Genomic DNA, 19,067 nt, shown 5'->3' on the forward strand with positions numbered 1-19,067 from the left:
CACTAGCTCTACGGCTTGGAAATGGGGATGAGCACCGCGCCCTAGAGTCGGACATGACTAAACTAAATGTCAAGGGGAACCTTTACCTTACTATATAGGCTTAGTTTTCCGTAGGGCTTGGAAAAGTTCCTTACAACTCCCAGAATTGCACAAGGCTATTGCGAGATTAAAGAAGGTGGAGGTGAACCATGTTGCTTGTTAGAGGAGAGATGTAATGTAGGTACATTTATAAATACAGATTAACTGGAGAAAGTGCAAGACATAATGGCCAAAATCTTGTTGCTGTATGTTACACTGTGTAAGGCTGATGACCATGGCAATTTTTTGGAAATAAAAAACACAAAATTCAGAAAGAAAGAAACTGGAAATACTTTATTTCTGAAAAACCGCTACAGCTGACGATGTTGTGAGCCTTATGCAGATCTTCAGTCGTTCACGTTCTGTTTTTCGTGTTTGATCTTTGTGGGTTGCCTAGAATAAAACGAGATCTCGGAATGAACTGCTGCCTCAACACACCCACTGGGCACAGCACAAACACCCCATTGCTTTGAAGGGCTCATTATATGCAAGCCACAGGGTAAATTAAGGAAATCAATCCTATGCAGATGTAATATCCATGGAGATACATATGCATTTCCTTCTCGGTCTGTGATTATTATTTTAAACTCACAGTTTGGGCCATTCTAGAAAACGAACTTTCGAAAACAAAAAAAGTAGGTTTTGAAAGATCGCTTAGTGACAAGAAGGCGGACAGGTAAATAGTGGGTGGGGAACAAGAGTTTGGGGGGAAACATTGGTTCTTTGCAATTTGTTATCTCTAGCCTTCTTGGCCACAGATCTTCTGGCCAAATCCGAGGCCAATAGAATTGCTTTCATCAGTGTAATGAGAAGGGGGCAATCTCTCCTCCCTCTGCCCCCTAAAATACCTGCTCAAGACGGCCAAGAAGAGCACCCAAGAAGTAATGGTGGTTGCATCGGGGATTGAGAGGAAGGCCCTGTCATGCTGGGAGGCTTTTACGTCCTCAAGCATCTATAGCATTTACAATGCAATCTTGCACATTCCTATTCAGAGATAAATTCTGCTGAGTTCTGTGAGATTTCTTCCAGATAAGCAGGCATATGATTTCAACCTTGGCTACAAATTCCTGCCTATTCCCTCTGCCCCAAGGTATAACCATATAATTCAGTTTTTCTTGATATAGTTTTACATGTCTTAGGACAAGTTACTCCAGGTAGCATGGGAGTATTCCCTGTTCCCCTTTTAAAAAGAGAATTACAAAAAAAAAAAAAAAAAGATTATGGACTGCAAGCAAATAAGCATTAGCATAGAGCTGTGTTTCCTTACATGCTAGTCTTCAGTTTCCGATACACCTGGCTTGGTGGATAGGGGATGATGTGAGGTGTCATAGGGAAGGCAACAGGCTACCATAAGCCTAGGGGAAATTTCATTCTCTTTACGACTATGACAGAAGTATATGTCGAGACCTGAGTTCTGTCAATTTTATAAACAACCTCTGGAAAAGGTATGAATTTCTCTCCCATATTGACTTCCCCATTTTTTCCCCTTCCAGGCACAAATCGACCAGTATTTGGGACTTGTGAGGACCCACGTAAATACTGTTGTGGCAAAGTAAGTTATGAACACAGGTAGTGAGTTAGTCCAATACTGCGGGAATTCGGGAATTTGCTCTTTTAAAATGGATGATTTCAATTTTTTTTTTTTTTTTTTTTTTTTTTTTTTTTTTTTTTTTGCTGATCACACAATCCAAATTGGATGCAGGCCCTTTTCACTTCCGACATGGCTTTTTTCCTGCCATTAGGGGCTTCTACTTTTTTCAAGCCAGAACAATTTCAATGGATTGGTTGACTCATTCTCATAAAGACTTGGGGGCAGGGGCGGAATGTCTCTGTGGGTGATGTTTCAATAATGTAGGTAGTTGGGATGTGGTGTTCAGTACCACAGGAGGACCTGCCCCTATATTCTTTCCCTCTGATCATTCTCCAAATTTAATATTTTTTACATATATGACATCAGTACTAGATAACCTTATTTTGCTAGCATAATGAAATAAGTAGTATATCCCTAGCGCTCATATACTGTACTACTTTAGTGCTAGATCACCTCCAGATGAGGTTTTTGTTTTGTTTTGTTTTTTAATTATAAGCAATACAATACGAAACAACCCAGATGAAATAAAAGATGTTCCTGTGGTATTTCTGTGTGCATTAAGAAGAACTTTAGAACACTGCCACCTTTTCCGGAAAACTATCAGTGAACCATAAAAGGATCAGCAGAGGTGGGACCAGAGGAAGGAATGAAAGGAAAGGGGGATGCTGTGGACTAAAATGGGAATCACATTGCATCAAGTGTGAACACTGAACTCCTGAATTGATCCACAGACTCTGTGTGATCACTAACTGAGAATTCAACTGTAATTCAGGCTGTAAATCAGATCATAGCGATACTGAATCAGCTTTGCCAGTGTAGTCTCAGCCATGGAGTCACATCATGGAACGGGTCCCCAATCCCTGGTCCGTGGCCCAGTACTGGACCGTGGCCTTGGCAGGACCGGGCCACGGAGATAGATTTCTCACCCCCAAGCACACATGTATGCCCCCCATACATGCATGGACGCCCCACCCACAGATGCATGCACGGCCCCCCACATGCATGCACGCACACCCCGCCCATGCATGGACACCCTGCCCATGGGTGCATGGATGAACACATGCCCCGCTCACACACACATGGATGCTGCCACCTGCTGAACCGGTCCATGGTTCGAAAACGGTTGGGGACTACTGTCATGGAAGATGCGGGAGGGAATTCGGCAGAAGACAGTTTAGGGATAAACTGGTCAGTCATTAAGATGATTTGCTTTGTGGTCGACCTACAAAGACTTCTGAATTCCAGTTGTTTAGCAGTTGCCCCACTAAAAAGACACCCCAGCCTAAATTATATTTCTAAAATTAAGAAAGTTTTGCATGAACCAGTAACAGATTTTTGGAGGGAAGGGCAATGACTCAACAGGCGCCCAGTTCGGTTTTGACTTATGAAATAAAATGTTGGGTTGCAGTTTTTGAACTCTACATTCCTATTTTGGAGAATAGGGTTCCAACACATAAGGAGATGAGCGTTCTGGCCCTGCCCTGTCACTCACAATAACAGGTCTGCAGAAGGGTCCTCTATATGAATCATAATGTGAGGGGGAAAAAATAAATGTTGCATAGGTAGAGGAGGCTGTCTTCTTCAAACAGGTACGAGCAAAGCAGTAATGGAGGAAAGGATGGCTGCTGTGCTTTCTCCCTCAACTGTTGAAAAACATGCATGGGAACACCCAGAGGGCTTCAGGGTATCCCTTTTGCCCAAGCTCTAGTTGCTGGATCTTGGACTTGTAGCAAAGTTCAAAGCGATTCCCACAAAGCTGACGTTTCCCCTTTACTGACATAGGAAACGTAGACAATTTTACATAGGACGTGTTTCCCCTGAAGCACCTAGAATCACAGAGTTGGAAGAGACCACAGGGGCCATCAAGACCCCTGCCATGCAGGAACTCCATCAAAGCACTCCCAACAGATGGCCATCCAGACTCTGCTTAAAAACCTCCAGAGAAGGAGACTCCACCAGTCTTCAAGCCAGCCTATTCCACTGTCAGGAAGTTCTTCCTGAGATTCAGATGGAATCTCTTTTCCTCTAGTTTGAAACCATTGCTCTTTGTCCTAGTGTCTGGAGCCGTGGAAAACAAACCTGTCCCTTCCTCGACATGATATCCCTTCAGATATTTAAACATGGCTATCATGTCCCCTCTCCACCTTCTTTTTGTAAGGCTAAACATTCCCAGCTCCCTAAGCCACTCCTCATAAGACATGGTTTCCGGACCTTTGACCATTTTGGTCGCCCTCCTCTGGACACGCCCTCCATGTCAACATCCTTAATGCCTAATGCCATGCAGTCATTTTCAGAGTGAATTACATAAGAGGTGGCAGAATCTCATAAGAATCTCTGTCTTCATTGACCGTTTTCTCCCAACTGTTGGGGAACAGACAAGGTTTCAAGGCTCTGTCGCTTCCTTTGTCTTTCTGACCAGTTTGCTTCCGGAGGCCTGTGGGGCCTTGAAGAGGCCATAGATGTCATTTTCAGGGGGTAAATACAGCTTAGCTCTCAATGTTCTTGCGGGGAAAAAACATCTCTACCAAAAGAACATCTTGTAGGGAGGACAGTTAATTAGGCTGTTCAAATTAAAACTCTAATTCTTTCCTCTTCTGCTTCCCTTGTAAACCCATTTTCCACCCACAGGATCCAAGCAAAGATCCCAGGTGCTAAGAGGAAGGCTGAATAAAAGCAGCAGCAAAGGATCCACCAACTACAGGAGTGAATGATGAGCGAGTCTGGGATGAAAACAGCTCTGTTCTTACTTTTAGTTATAATTTATTGTTCCTCTCTTCTCTCCCCCCCCCCTTTTTCTCTCTCTCTCTGGGTGAAGGCAGCCATAAAACAGAAAAGGAGTTTGTAGCATTTCCCTCAGTAACAGGGTGAGCCTGGCTTCCTCAAGGAAATGACAGATATTTCTGCCAGGGTATCCAACATAGGCTAGAGTGGTCCTTTCGGACCAGATAGACGGGGTATAAATCAAATAAATAAATAAATAAATAGGCTGATTTGGGCTGTCTCGTTTTCTCCTTCCTCCTCCTACGCTTCAGGTTGGCTGTCTTAACTTTTTCAAGGAAGGGGACAGGACAAGGAAAATCATCACACCCATGTTTGTGCATTTCTTTCAATGACTTCTTTCTAGATCCCCCCTCCCTTTTTAAGGGAACATGGCTAAAATGCAAACGTAATTCAGGAATGAGGAAGAACGACAACATAAAGAGGCAGCCCGTCAGCACTGGGCGCAGCTTGCTTCTGCTTCAAATTTGCAGAACCGTTTCTTTCCCAGAGCCCTCAAGCCTAGAGAGGAAAGGCCCATTTGGCTCCACTGCGGTACATGTCTCTCACCTAACATGTACCTCTGCTTTAAACCCGGCACATCTGTCTTCACCCACCCCACTTCAAACACCATGATCTCAGAGATGTGAAACAATAAAGCAGCTGTTCCTTTTTCCTCTTCTGCTGGTTTCTGTATTCTCTTAGACTATTTGCAATCACATGTGTCACGCACTAAAGTATAGTAAAGAGAAAAGTGTTCTAAGTGTGGTTCTTGTGTTGCTTCTCAAGTGCATGATGGTGAGAGCCTAAAATACTATTGAACTTTCTATTTTTTATTTTCTAGTGCTTATACTACTACTACTACTACTACTACTACTACTACTACTATTGGCATCGCTTGGATAACTTTTAATGTTACATGTGGCTAGGGCTTTCCTGCTTAGTGCCCTGATGCAGTTTTGCTTCTATGTCTGCTGGGTTTTGCTGGTTGAGGTTCTCCTTACTAACTATCTAGAATTGTAGACTGATGTCTTTACGTGTTGTTGTTTTCTTTTCAGCACAAGTAATTAAAACAAAAACAAAAGAACAATCGGTACTTATACGGTATAATCTGTTTTGTATAACTCTATAACAGAAAATTCAGATAGAGCCAACCTGCCCAGTACTTTTTGTTTTCTTTTCTTCCCGAGGGATCAACAGGCTGATTTACATGTATGGGAAACCGAAGACTTCCGGCTTGTAACATGTATCACCAATTTTTATGACATTCTATGTAGGACTTAATTATGAACTCTGAATATTTGCACTTATGTACTTGATACTGAATGCAGAAATAAATGTTACTAAATGTTAAAATGAAAGTCTCCTTGCCTTTTTCATCGCCTCACCATTATTTCATACTCGAAACGTAGCAAGCGGTCAACCTAATAGCGACCCAAATGCCTGGCTATGTGCACAGATGTTTCTGACATCATTACGGTTAAGGCTAGATTTAAAAACAAATCGCAAAATTCATCAAAAATTGCTAAGTTGTCGATTTGTATTCATATGATTCAATCCCCCTGACAAATAGGAATCAATGAATTGTTTTTGTCTGCCTCTTTGTTGGGCTATAAAACAGCACCTAGAACCATCAAAATTGCGGAGAGGTGCCCCCTGCCTCTCCTCTACAGTCTTTCTGAATTTGGTAAAGATTGGGTTTAGGATGTCTGAGTTATACACCCACATAAAAGCCCCCCCCCCCGGAACGTATCCCCTCAGGCACACAGAGACACCCAAATCATAGAGAGGCTTCACCTGACTTTCCTCTACAATCCCCCCAAGTTTGGTGAAGGTTGGGTTTCCCCCAAGCCAGGTGCTAAGGAGCACCTTCCTGGAGGACCCATTTTGTGGGTTTAGAACTCGGATGTACAAAAACAAACAAAAAATCCATAACCTTCATTATTCACGATTCGTTGACCCTGACAAATCATGAATCAAAACAAATCACATTTCTTTCTGATTCATGCTCATCTTTAGTTAAGACTTGGCTATTCTGAAGAGGCACTCTGTTAATTCTGATACTACTCAGAATTCACTACAGCAGGGGTGAATCTGCTATGAAACCAATGAAGCTTAAACCTCAAGGCTCCTAAATCCTGGAGTGCCCCAAAAGAGACTTTCATCCACATTTTTTACAAATTTTGTGGTGATCTGTCAAGGAACAACCCTATTGAAGAAGGTAACAGTGGTTATCCAGACCTCATTGTTGGTTGTGAAGGGATCTCCATAAGAGTTCAGGCTTCAGGGCCATAAACATTTAGGTCTGCCACCACCTTTTAGTATTCCAAGAGGGAAATTTTTCATTTTGGCATCAGGAAAATTGGATAATTGAAGAAAAAAAGTTTTTTTTTTCTCCTGTTGGGGAAGCAAGAACGGAACAGCTGCCTGGATAAATCAGCGAGTTAGGTACCTGACTGCCAGGTCAGGCTGAGAGTTCAGTTCCCCACAGTGTCTCCTGGGAAAAGAGTTTCTGTAGCCTTGTGCAGTCCCAGAGTACTCTCAGAAGAAATAAATGGTAAATCACTTCCGCGTATACCTATAAAACCTTGAAAAGGATTGCCACGAGTTGAAAATGGGCTTGATGCCATGCAATTGTAATTAGGAAACACAATATAAACAGCGCTAGTACAGTATAGTAGAAGGAATCAACACTGATGCCAGGACCCCAATTAACTTCAAAGTAGAGCACATTTCTGTTGCTTCCAGATCTCAGTACAGCCAATTTTAAACTGCCTTTGGACTCCAGATCCCTCCAGTACCATAAACCTTATTATGTTCTACATGGGTCATCAGCCCAAAGCTTTTGGAATTCCTTAGCCTTGATAAAGTGGTAAGCTAAGTGTGTGTGTGTTTTTTTAAAGTACAGGAGCAACTAATCAAAAGCAAAAGGGTAAAGACAGAGGATTGAGGGCAGTTGTACACTTTTTGTTCATTAATCAAGGCTTAAAAACTGACGAAAGGTGTTCTCACAATGGACAGGTATGGCTTTTTCCCTGCCGCTTCTCTGCACACGTCAAAGATCTAACAACAGAAAGGATTCTTGCTAAAAGAGGTTTGTGCCTAATTCTGCTCCCTGAAGCCAGTGCATCTTTCAGTTAAAATTGCATTTGGCCTGTGTGCAGTGCAATTTATGCATCTGCACTAATCTGTGAAGATTCTCAGTCATCTACGTGAGGTTATCTGGAAGTTGAGAAGTACAGCTGTACTAATGCCGCAGACAAAAATCCACTCTGATTTCTTTGAAACTACTGTATTGTAGCTGTCATCACAGATTGACTGGACTGTTTGTTTAATTTATGAGTTTCCTCCATGGGTGGCTCTCAAGAGTGCCATAATAGTAAAAAACTAATACAGTAAAATAAAATAATTTAAGAGAAAAAGAAAAAGGAGGAGCAAGAACAGAAGCAGACAGTAACTGTCAAGGTCCTAGTAAATCTAGAAATCAGTAAATTTGTAGATGTCATGGTGTTGCCTGTCAGGAAGAAAAACAAAACAGGAAGATTGTATAACTTCAGATTTCATTTTTGCCATTGGGTTCTTGGTTCCTGAGCATAATCCAAAGAGAAGGTTTAGATCCAGTATGTCCTACACAGCCCAAAAATACATATTTTATAGTATTATACACACACACCTGTCATTTTGCATTCTAATTCTTGTCCAAACAGCCAAACCATTTTGAAACAGAACATCAATATTTATGCAGTGTATAGTCTCAAATCTTCTTAGCCATGAACCGCTGCACCCAGAATGTCAAAATATTAGGTGGCATCTGTGGTCCGTACCGCCTTTTTTCATCTTAGGCGGATAGCCCAGCTGCGATCCTACCTTGATGTTGGGGCGCTCACTACCTTGGTGCATGTGCTCGTAATCTCAAGATTAGATCACTGCAATGCGCTCTACGTGGGGCTGCCTTTGAGGCTGCTGCGGAAACTACAGGTGGTGCAGAATGCGGTGGCCAGATTACTCAGTGGTGTGAGAAGATACCAACATATTTCACCCACTCTGGCCGCACTGCATTGGCTGCCCATCCGTTTCTGCATCGACTTCAAAGTGTTGATGCTTACGTATAAATCCCTAAACGGTTTAGGACCTCGATACCTGGCGGAACGCCTTCTCCCACCAAGGTCTACCCGTGTCACTCGTGCGAGTCAGGAGGTGAGGCTGAGGAGCCTAACGCTGAGGGAGGCCCGGAAGGAAAAGACCAGAAATCGGGCCTTCTCGGCGGTGGCTCCTCGTCTCTGGAACAACCTTCCCCCTGAGATTCGCGCGGCTCCCTCGCTTGGTATTTTCAAGAAACAATTAAAAACATGGATGTTTGGGCAGGCCTTCCCAACAGATAACTCCTGATGATTTTTCCCTTTTCCTATAGCTCCCCATTTTGTTTAGTATATTTATTTTTTCTTTCTTTATTACGTAAAATGGTTTTGTGTATATTATTGTATTTCTTTTATGTTGTTAGCCGCCTAGAGTGGTCCTCACATGACCAGATAGGCGGGATATAAATTAAATAAATAAATAAATAAATTCCTTGGGTTTAGTAGCGGAACATTTCACATAGTCTAAGAAAGGGCTGAGGAAATTCTGGTTCAGCCGTTTTGGTCTTAGTTGTATCTGACTCTTCGTGACCCCATGGAGCAGAGAGCACGCCAGGCCCTCCTGTCTTCCACTGCCTCCCGGAGTTGGGTCAATTTCATGTTGGTTGCTTCGATGACACTGTCCAACCATCTTATCCTCTGTTGTCCCCTTCTCCTCTTGCCCTCATACTTTCCCGACATCAGGATCTTTTCCAGGGAGTCTTCTCTTAGCATGGCCAATATTAAAGAACTATGGAGTTGTTATTAAAAATACTAGGAGGGCCAATGTTATCTACTACTGGCCTGTGAACAGCTAGGATAGTTCCAGAATTTATTTTGTATATTACCCATTAACAGTACTAGCAGTATTAAACAGTTTCCAGTACTATAATAGTTATGCAGACTGTCTTGCTTATTTATTTAAACTATTTCTAATCTTCCCTTTAGCCAAAAAGTCTCCCAGACGAGTTTACAAATATAAGTAGCATGATAACTGATTTGAAGGGCAAGGTGAATAATATGTACTATCAGGAAGCTAATGTACAATATTTAATGTACAATATTTGTTGCTATTATTGTTATGGCATTTTTAGGCTACGTTTTCCCTCCCGTGACTTCAAGGTAGTGGACATCACTCTCCTCCCCAGCACTTTATCTTCACAATACCCTGTGCAACAGTTTCATATACACACAGGAAGAATGAAAATATAGTGGCACCAGGAGACTGGGATGACTGGCCCAAGGTCACCCTAGGTCGTTTCACCACCAAATGCGACCCAACACGCTAATCACCACTCCAGCTCTCACACTACTGCACCTATGCGTGCGCTCACTGAAAAGATGTGTGCATGTATTTCAGAGGTCTGTGCAAAGGTGGGATTTTAAACTTGCCCTTCTGACTTGTGTTTGCAGCCTGCATTTTGAAACTCATGTTTAAGAAACCAACCTGGCACGGACCTCTGGCATGCCTTTTGGGACTTTCTTTTGTTTTTGTTTTTCCTGTCTCTTCCACAACATGTTGGTGGGCAGCCTGATGCAGACTAGTACAGTATATTTTACTACTGAACAGGACACAGGCTCTATAGACCTGGATCCACGCCATGCCACAATACATCCTAAACAGGCGACCTTGGAAACCGCCGGGAGGAGAGAGAGACCCATGGCGCTCAGTGGGACTTATTCTCAGGGGTGTGCAGGAAAGGCTGCCGCCTGTAGAAGCCTTCCAAGTGGCCCCAGGCAGGCCAAAGAGACCTGCTTTCTCTCCAGCGCATCTTCGCGCGCCTCCTCCGCCTCTCCCGGGCCCTTCCACCCGGGCTCGCGCGCGGCAGGCTACCGCCGGTTTCCATGGTGACCGTCCGCGCGGCCTGCTGGGGTCGAGGCGAGGATGGAGCCTCCTCGATCGTCCCGTGGGGCCGAGCCGGCCGCGGCGGCCCTGAGGCACCTGCGGGGCGTCGGTGAGCGTTTTCCCTCGCCACCCACCTCCGCCATCGTTCAGTCGTTTAGTGGGGGCCCGCCTGTCGCGGCTGGGAGACTCACAAGAGAGAGAGAGAGAGAGAGAGAGAGAGAGAGAGAGAGAGAGAGAGAGAGAGAGAGAGAGAGAGAGAGAGAGAGAGAGAGAGAGAGAGAGAGAGAGAGAGAGAGAGATGGTATTTGTTGGGGGGCGAGAGAGAGAGAGAGAGAGAGAGAGAGAGAGAGAGAGAGAGAGAGAGATTGTTGTACACGGCGCTGTTCCTTTGGGTAGGGCCCAGGGAAAGCTGAGGGGAAATAAGCCGTTTTCGTTGCTGCCCCCGCTATCCTGATTATTATAATACAGTATATAAAAGCAAAGTTCCCCATGGTCTTGGAGCTTGCTTGACCGTTTCCTCCGTTGCTCCTGTTTCCGAAGCCGCCCTTCTCCTTCTCCAAAGATTCGCCATTAAGTGTGCAGGATGCACCTCACGTCTTTGTGTGTTTGCCGAGCAAGCTGCTTCATATATATATTTGGGTTTTTAATTGCAAATACAGTGCGAAAGGAGGGGGGGGACAGCGAGGGAAATTCAGTACATACTGCAACAAGCATACACTAATTAACAAAAGCATACCAATACATTTCCATTTGTACAGCACACAGGAAGATCCTCTGACCTACGAATAATATTCGGCAACTAATTGTCTTCCCTGCTGGAGAGTATCCTCCCCCCCCCCCGTTTTTGTTTTCTATGCAGGATTGAGTCACACTGACTCAAAGTCCAAGTCACAGGAAATTAAAATGACTTGAGATTTTACAAAAGCCATCAGAGATGAAAAAAGGCAGTTTTCTTTGTGCCAAGCCCTCCCTTGTCAAGAGAAAATATCTCAGTTATACAGTGGATCTTTTTTAATAAGAGAGAAGGGAATTTTCCCTAGATAATATTCTATTTTCTAATATAGTCTTAAAGTCTGAGCTGTTCTCATCACATAAAAAGAAAATGTGCTTCTCCCTGAAACTTCAATCTCTCGCACACCTTTGACCTGAGATCCAGGCCTTCCCATCATGGAGGTGATCACACATTCCTTTTTCACAGTAAAGTGAATTGGTCATAATTAATGGGGAGCGGGCACATTTAAGCCATTGGAAGATGGTGCGGAAGTCTAACTGAACCATCTTCTTTATTTTCCAATCCATGGTGAGAGGATACAGAAAGTGGTTAACAAAAATGATACATGATTTTGAAATTTGATTCATTTCTTCTTCCAAAAATAGAGGTTTGTTGCATTTTAAAGATGAACAAACATATCATGGGATACATTTCAACATACTATACTGTACAACATACTATACATACAGTCCTACCATTATACAGTAGTTGCTTTTTACAGTCTGACAAGACTTGTTTGCTTTAGCAGGCTAACGGTTTAGTCTTGTGCATACCTACATATTGATCACTAACTGCAATGGAGCATAGCTTCAGTAAACTCCAGATGGGACTTTATTTTAATAGTGCAAGCTTGTATGTATCTGCTTACCAGTAACCCCACTGAACTGAGTGGGATTTATCCTAGCTATTTTAATACAGAATTGCCCCCTAAAAGAAGTACTGTATCTTGGAATTTTACTTATGCAATTATTTTAAATCATTCTTGTTAAAATATTTTCGACAGTAAGTTTTTGGTGTTTTTTAAAACTTTATATTAGGAAGAGCCACTGTAGTCTTAAGGTACCTTATTCAGAAGAAGATATCATGGAATTCAACAGGATTTCCTCTTGCATAATCCCAGAATAACTGGGGGGGGGTTCATGTTTTGTGCATGCAGACTTATCTGACACTCAGGCCGATGCATACTTACCTAAATCGTAAGCCTCACTGAGTTTACTGAGAATTTTCTGTATTGTATAGAATGATGTGACAGTGGTTCTCAGAATTATTCAGTATAATTAGAAAAAGGGTGTTGTTCCCATATCTTGGGTTTTCTCTGAAAACCTTAAAAAAGGGCTGAAACTAACATTCTGGACTTTGAAACAATTACTGTACAGTATGTGGATCCAACATTGTTAGGAAAAAAATGAAAAATCTTAGCGAGTAAGTATTTTCAGTGATGCTATGTTAAAGGAGGTACAGTAATCTGTTGGCTAACTGCTAAACCCTGCCACTATCGCTCCAAAGCAAAATTAAATTAATGCCATCTGTAGAAAAGCATCTTCTTTGGGAACACAAATCTCACGTCCAGAACGTATCGAATCCGGATTAGACTTCTGTTAAGAAATGCTGTATTACGTGCTGTCAAGTCGCCTCCAATTTATGGCAACCCTATGAATCAGTGACCTCCAGAATATCCTGCCTTTAACAACCCTGTCCAGTTCTTGTAAACTCAAGTCTGAGGGGGGGGGAATAGTTGATGCCAATACAGTTTTAGTTCAACAGATGTCAACAATTAATGCTACCTTCTAATAATAATTGACAGAAATGTCACTAGGCTGGAAATTTCTGAAAATACATTGCATGTGTTGTTTAGAAATTGAAGGCTGTGCATCCTTTTCATTTTTGTTGTGCTTTCTTCTGTCAGACAACATGAGTTTTTGTTAGTGAGTTGAGAATCTGTTTATTGTTGCTGGGATGACAGTAGCTAAAAATGGAAACAGGCTCAGGAGGAAAATGGAACAGGTGTACAGAATAGGACTTGCAACATTATTTTATTTTTCTTGTTCCCCACATACTAAATGCCAGATATCATTGTGGCTGTCTTGACTTTGGAGCAGCCATGCATAATTTTCAGTTAAATGAATGGTAGTTTGGGAGGCCCGGAAGGAGAAGACAAGAAATCGGGCCTTCTCGGCGGTGGCTCCTCGCCTCTGGAACAACCTTCCCCCGGACATTCGCGCGGCCCCCTCGCTGGGTATTTTTAAAAAGCAATTAAAGACAATGATGTTTCGGCAGGCCTTCCCCCCCACCCCCCCTTAGCTAATCCTGATTTTCCTTTTTTCTTTTTCTTAGTTTATAATTTTATGGTTGAAAGTTTTCTTCTTTGTAAATTCGTTTTTAGTCATTGTTGTACCCCTGTTGTGAGCCGCCTAGAGTGGTCTATTGACTAGATAGGCGGGATATAAATAAAATAAATAAAATAAATAAATAGATATTGCTACTAATGATGAGTTGACATTTAATATTAAAGTTAATAAGAGATTGAAAAGTAAGAATATACGTATAGATATTTATTTATTAATTAATTCATTTATTTGATTTATATACCATTCCCATTAGAGCCAAGGTAGTACTCTTTACAATTAAAAAGCAACATAAAACAGAAATAAAAGTAGAACTGTTAAAACAAAATAAACAATCGACTAATAAGACAGATGGCACCGACACAATAATGCAGAGAAATGGCGGTCGAAAAAGTGGTCAACTAGGGTTGGTGCAGAAAAACTCATTGAAAAACCATGTCTTCAGTTGCCTCTAAATGTTCTCAGGAAGGGCCCAGCAAAACTCCTCTGGAAGTTAGTTCCACAAAGCTGGAGCCAACTCAAAGAAGGCCCTACCTCTTGTAGATGATTTACGGGTCTCCCTCAGGTGGCAACTTGGAGGAGCCTCACCCGCTACGATCTAGTGGGTTGGGCAGATGGCATTGGGGAAAGATAGACAGACAGAAAGATGGATGTGGAGAATTAATTGAGTTTCTATTTATTAAGGAGAAGGGGCATTCACCTTCGCAAGAGAATTTTGGAAAGGGGATGGGACTCCATAGAGGGAGAAGAAATGGTTGTAAGTCCCAAATGGTCAGGGGGTGGAGAGCATGATCTGTGTTGATTTTTTTGTTATGTGTTATTAAATGTTTTGATTTTTGTATAGCTTTGTTATATAATAAAATAGTGAAAATGCAAGTAAAGCTAAAACGACAATATGTCAATACACGATTTTAAAAAACCAATGAAACATTGGATAATATAAAAAACTGAACATATAAACATTGAAACAACTTTTAAAAGCACATTAAAATACCATCATCTTGGGGAGAGTCTACCTTCAATACGTTATGTGATTGTTAAAAACCTGTTGAAAAAGAAATTACTTGATGCCAGACAGAACAACAAAAGGGAGGGGGGCAACTTAGCCTCCGGACATTTTTGTAATGCCTTGGTCATTATTCATTTGATTTAGTACTTCTGCACTAGTCACTCTCTTGATCCAATAAATTCTTACCATTCTGCAACTAAATACAGTTTTACTTTGTCTGTTCTTTAGAAATCCTAATTCTAAATTTAGCAGATACTTGCGTGGTCAGCTAGTAATATTGTATCATCTGTTAACAAACAATCCATTGACAATATGCCATCTTTTGAATCAACAAGTGCTTGTCCAAAGGTGTATTTGGAATTCAAATTGAAAAGCAGTGGCACTCCTCTTCATACCACTATGCCATTTGTGATCTGATCCAGCTTTCACTACATGTTTTTGTTCCCCGTACAGATGACCAGTTACATGAATATGTCTTAAATTAAAAGAACAACTATTTTGCTCTTAGTAGCAATACTGCTAGCTGGCTTAATACCTCCCTGAGTTGGAAGACCAGGAATTTGATTCCCTACTGTACCTCCTATGTAGTACATATAGTTTTAATTGTACTTCCACGCCAAAGTAGTTTTTATACTATTCCAGGACATATACGTAAATTCTAATAGTATAGAGGTTGTGTTGCTTGGTTGTTCAGTCCTCTTTCTCATTTCTGGTTTTCTAAAATTTGTGCTTTTCTCCTGATGCCTTGAACTACAACCCTCATTGGCTTCAAACAGCATGGCTAGTGCTGAGGGAGAATGGAAGTTGCAAGCCAATACATTTGGAGATCATTAGGATAGGGAAGGCTAGTATAGTGACTATGGCACGAGTACATGTTTGGCCAGGATCATCATTCATTCAGGTTTGAGGCACAGAAACAAGGACTCATGGAAAGTACAAGGGAACTGATCAGACAACTTCCACATTATTGCGGGGGGGGGGGGGGAGTGCCTTAAGTCTGTACAGAAGGTTTTAGCCTTCAGTATAAGTGATATGTAGTTCAGATCAGTTTTCCTTATTGCTAATATAAATTAAATAAATAAATTAAATAAATAAATAAATAATTTCTGCAAACCTTTCCTGTTATTATAGCATTTTATTCACTCTGAATGCCAGACAGCATAGTGAAGGTTTGTTTATTTTGTGTCTTAACTATAGAAAAACAGCTCCATAATGAAGGACTTGTATTCAACAAGGAAACTGTGCAGCACCTGGAAGATGCTATCAAAGCCATTAAGGAGTTGGTAATGTTAAAATTTAAACAAGCAAAGTAAAAATAAACAGTATTAAAGTGTTTATGCTTCTCTGATGACAGACATAGGGCTAACTGAGCTGGTTTGCACTGGATCTACAGATGTCTGTTTGGGATGCAATCAGCTGATAGTTCTAATATTTCTCTGTAAGAGTGGTATCCAGAGAAACTCTTTGGAGATATTTGTTAGGAATCGTCCAGACTTATACCCATGGCTTCTTCGAAGCGATCCTCTGTCTTATTTGAGCTGCAGAACACTTGACCACAGAATTCTTCTTTCACAGGAGTGGGTAACTGTGACATGCTAGATTCTTTGGTCTACAAATCTCATCATCCCATACCAAGATAGCCTTTAGTGAGGGATTATGGGGATTGTAGTCCAAAAGCATCCATAGGGCTCTAGTTGCTTGCCCCTTGCCTTAGGGCCTATTGTTCTCCCACAGAACCTGTGCATTCTTGTTGATCATATGTGGGAGTTTGGTGATTGTGTGTCCTATATTTAAGCTGATGTTAGAAATGTAGAGCATTTAGTCAGTACAGCAATGTATAGATGGACCTATGCTAATGCAGAGGGACTTAGCCTTCCTCACTTATTGCCTCCAGCTCCCTGTAGCCTTTCTACTGTTGTACAAGCTGTGTACTTACTGCTTTACATTGTAGCCAAGTGTCATTTCTTCAGTGTTGTCACATGAAAAGATGAATTAAAATATTTATGAAATGTGAGGGGGTGTACTTACTTCTGTAATATACTGTACGGTAGGTGATAAAATGATGGTGTCTTACTCCTGTTTTTCAGTTTCTTAAACTCTTTCCAGGGATCTCTGACAGACCAATGCTGAAGATAGGAGAACCCCAATTGAGAGATTGGGGGGGGGGTCATTAGGTTACCACCCATCACCTCCTAGCTGGAGGTGGGGGAAGATTACGAACCCTTTGAAGTTTTGTAGAGGATCCCAAAGTTCTGTTGTTAAAAGTTAAATGGGCTCAAGCTTACAGGAAGCCAAATTAAGGCTGAATATCAGGAAAAAACGTATTTACTGTTAGAGCAGTGGAACCAATTACTTTGAGGGGTGGTGAGCACTGTAACATTGGAAATATTCAACAGAAAATTGGACAGCCATCTGTCAGATCTTCTTTGATTTGAGATTGCTGCATTAAGCAGAGGGTTGGATTTGGTTATTATATTATTTTATGATTCTATATCATCATCATCATCATCATCATGATTATTATTATCATCATCATCATCATCATCCAACTCAATTATTCTACTGAGTACACTCCTGTACTGCAGTGAGTCCTGAACCCCTCACAGTACTTCATAGAATTTTTTTTCTCAATTTGTAGGAAGAGGAAAGAAAGTGTACAATAGAATTATTAGAAGAGGAAACAATAAAAAACTGTAATCTCCGTGTCAGAATCAAAGGGCTTCCAGAGATTGTTATGAAAGAGTTCGAAGGTAATTCCAAATTAACTTGTTTCATGATATAGTAGAGCATAGAGGAGAAAGCAGAGAATGAAATAAATTTACAAACTGTATGGCTGTTCATTTCAGGCAAGCCTATACAGGTTAATATAATTTGTATAATGTATTACAGTGGCACTCTCTGAACTTGGGTCACAGAAGTTGGGATATCCTTGTTGTTTGATTAAATAAAGGGAAGACGGAGAGAAACAGCAAAAGTTGGGGTATTATATTATATTGGCCATACTCTTGTTGCTATTTGTGTAAGTTTTGTGTAGCTTTCTGATGCTAGTGATGAAATACAAAAATGTGTTTCAGTTGCATGTTTGCTCATACAGCCATTTGCACAGGATGTGCCTGGCACCTCTTTAGTTATGCATGGTAAATTAGCATATGTCAGTAGGATTTTGGCCATTTACTTAATTAAGGTCTTATGTAGTCCCCAACTATTTCAGGTGCTCTTCCACAGGGGCCCTCCATATTGTTCTCGACCACTCAACCACCAGTTGGATGGTGAGAAAGCAGATCACTGTTTTTCTGCAGCTTATAACAGCAGATGAAGATCAAGAGCTGTCTTGATCAGGACTGCTGGATTGTGGGTTGAGACCACTTCAGTGGTTCTGCATAGGATCAGTAGTCTAGGAGCTAGGTGGAAGATTCTCTCCAGTCCTCCAGTTGTAAGAACTGCTGCAGTGGAAGGGCAGGATAAAGCCCCTCACCCTTTAATCTTCATCAGGGTTGCTGTTATAGAGGCCAAGTTGAGGCTGCAGGACCTTAACAAATGGTTTTTAGTTCCAGCAACCTATGTAGCCCCAAAATAATTCTATAGGCACTAGTGCTGTGCTTGCTCCCCAACATTTATGGATTTATGATCTAAAAAATCAAGATTCTTCCAGTCTTCTACGTGTGCCTGCGAAGTTTTGGAATTAATAAGTGGAGAGATGTTGCAAAGAGAACTGTGGAAGCTAGAGAGATATTTGAATGAAGGGACAATCTATTCAGATTTGACATAGAGTGCAGTTTTTTCAGGTCTTGAAAAGTTATCCCCTTTTGACCAGTTGAGCCTTGTCGCTCTCAGGGTTGGTCTACTCAGACATGGCTGAATATGTGGACAGAACACCAGTCAGCAAGAACTGTAGTTACATGTACTGTAGTCTGTTTCTACTCTTCATCCTCCAGGCACCGCTCATAACTGAAATACAACTGTTTGTACTGTGTTTCCCTGAAAATAAGACAGGGCATTATATTAATTTTTGCTCCAAAAAAAAAAAAAAAAACCTCATTAGGGCTTATTTTCAGGGGATTTTTTCCCATGTACATTTATTCAAAGACAGTCATATCATCTTCTTCTGGTTGCTGCACAAGGGTGGAGGGTGGGGTATCACTTAATTAGGGCTTATTTTTCGAGTAGGGCTTATATTACGAGCATCCTGAAAAATCCTACTAGGGCTTACTGTGAGGCCCCCAAAATGGAGGCCTTAGTGGGAGTGCCGTCGCTCTCGAAGAGAACCATTCACACTCAAACATCCCCACCTCCATCCCCAACGCATCGGGAAGAGAAAGGCGTGGAGACCCCAGATTGGGAACAAGAGTTCGCCAAACCCCTTACCTTAAATAAGGGGGTAGATACGGGAGATTTGGAGGCGACTATGAAAGGGTTAACCCTTACCCCGGAACCCGGGGGATCTTTGGCGGGAAGACGGAGGGAGGAGATTGAGGCAGCGGCGGGAGATATAAGAGGGAAGCCGGCGGAGATACCGGGGGGGATGGGAGTGGATCTGGATGGAGGATCCCTGGA

At 41.8% G+C, this 19,067-nt stretch overlaps 2 protein-coding genes across 6 annotated transcripts in view; both read left to right on the forward strand.

Annotated features, from left to right (window-relative positions):
• The window catches only part of RTN1 (reticulon 1), a 156,909-nt gene extending 151,122 nt beyond the window's left edge, over positions 1–5,787 (forward strand). For 2 of the 4 annotated variants that reach the window (XR_013540863.1, XR_013540865.1), the window contains 3 exons: positions 1,572–1,630; positions 4,298–4,590; positions 4,655–5,787. Coding sequence is in view for 2 of the 4 variants with exons in the window: in XM_072986818.2 (XP_072842919.2) it covers positions 1,572–1,630; positions 4,298–4,340 (102 nt within the window). In the remaining 2 variants the exon portion in view is untranslated. Of the gene's footprint in view, positions 1–1,571; positions 1,631–4,297 lie in introns of all 4 variants that reach the window. The other 2 variants (XM_072986818.2, XM_072986819.2) reach the window with 1 other exon arrangement.
• Positions 5,788–10,367: 4,580 nt separating this feature from the next.
• Positions 10,368–19,067, forward strand: part of CCDC175 (coiled-coil domain containing 175) — a 48,355-nt gene continuing 39,655 nt past the window's right edge. The window contains exons 1-3 of one of the 2 annotated variants that reach the window (XM_072986820.2): positions 10,368–10,496; positions 15,711–15,796; positions 17,152–17,263. In XM_072986820.2, coding sequence (XP_072842921.2) covers positions 10,427–10,496; positions 15,711–15,796; positions 17,152–17,263 — 268 coding nt within the window. In that variant the 5' untranslated portion in view covers positions 10,368–10,426. Of the gene's footprint in view, positions 10,497–15,709; positions 15,797–17,151; positions 17,264–19,067 lie in introns of those variants that run through there. The other variant, XM_078383858.1, reaches the window with a different exon arrangement.

The sequence above is a fragment of the Pogona vitticeps genome, chromosome 1 (assembly GCF_051106095.1).
Source record: "Pogona vitticeps strain Pit_001003342236 chromosome 1, PviZW2.1, whole genome shotgun sequence".
Taxonomy (NCBI): Eukaryota; Metazoa; Chordata; class Lepidosauria; order Squamata; family Agamidae; genus Pogona; species Pogona vitticeps.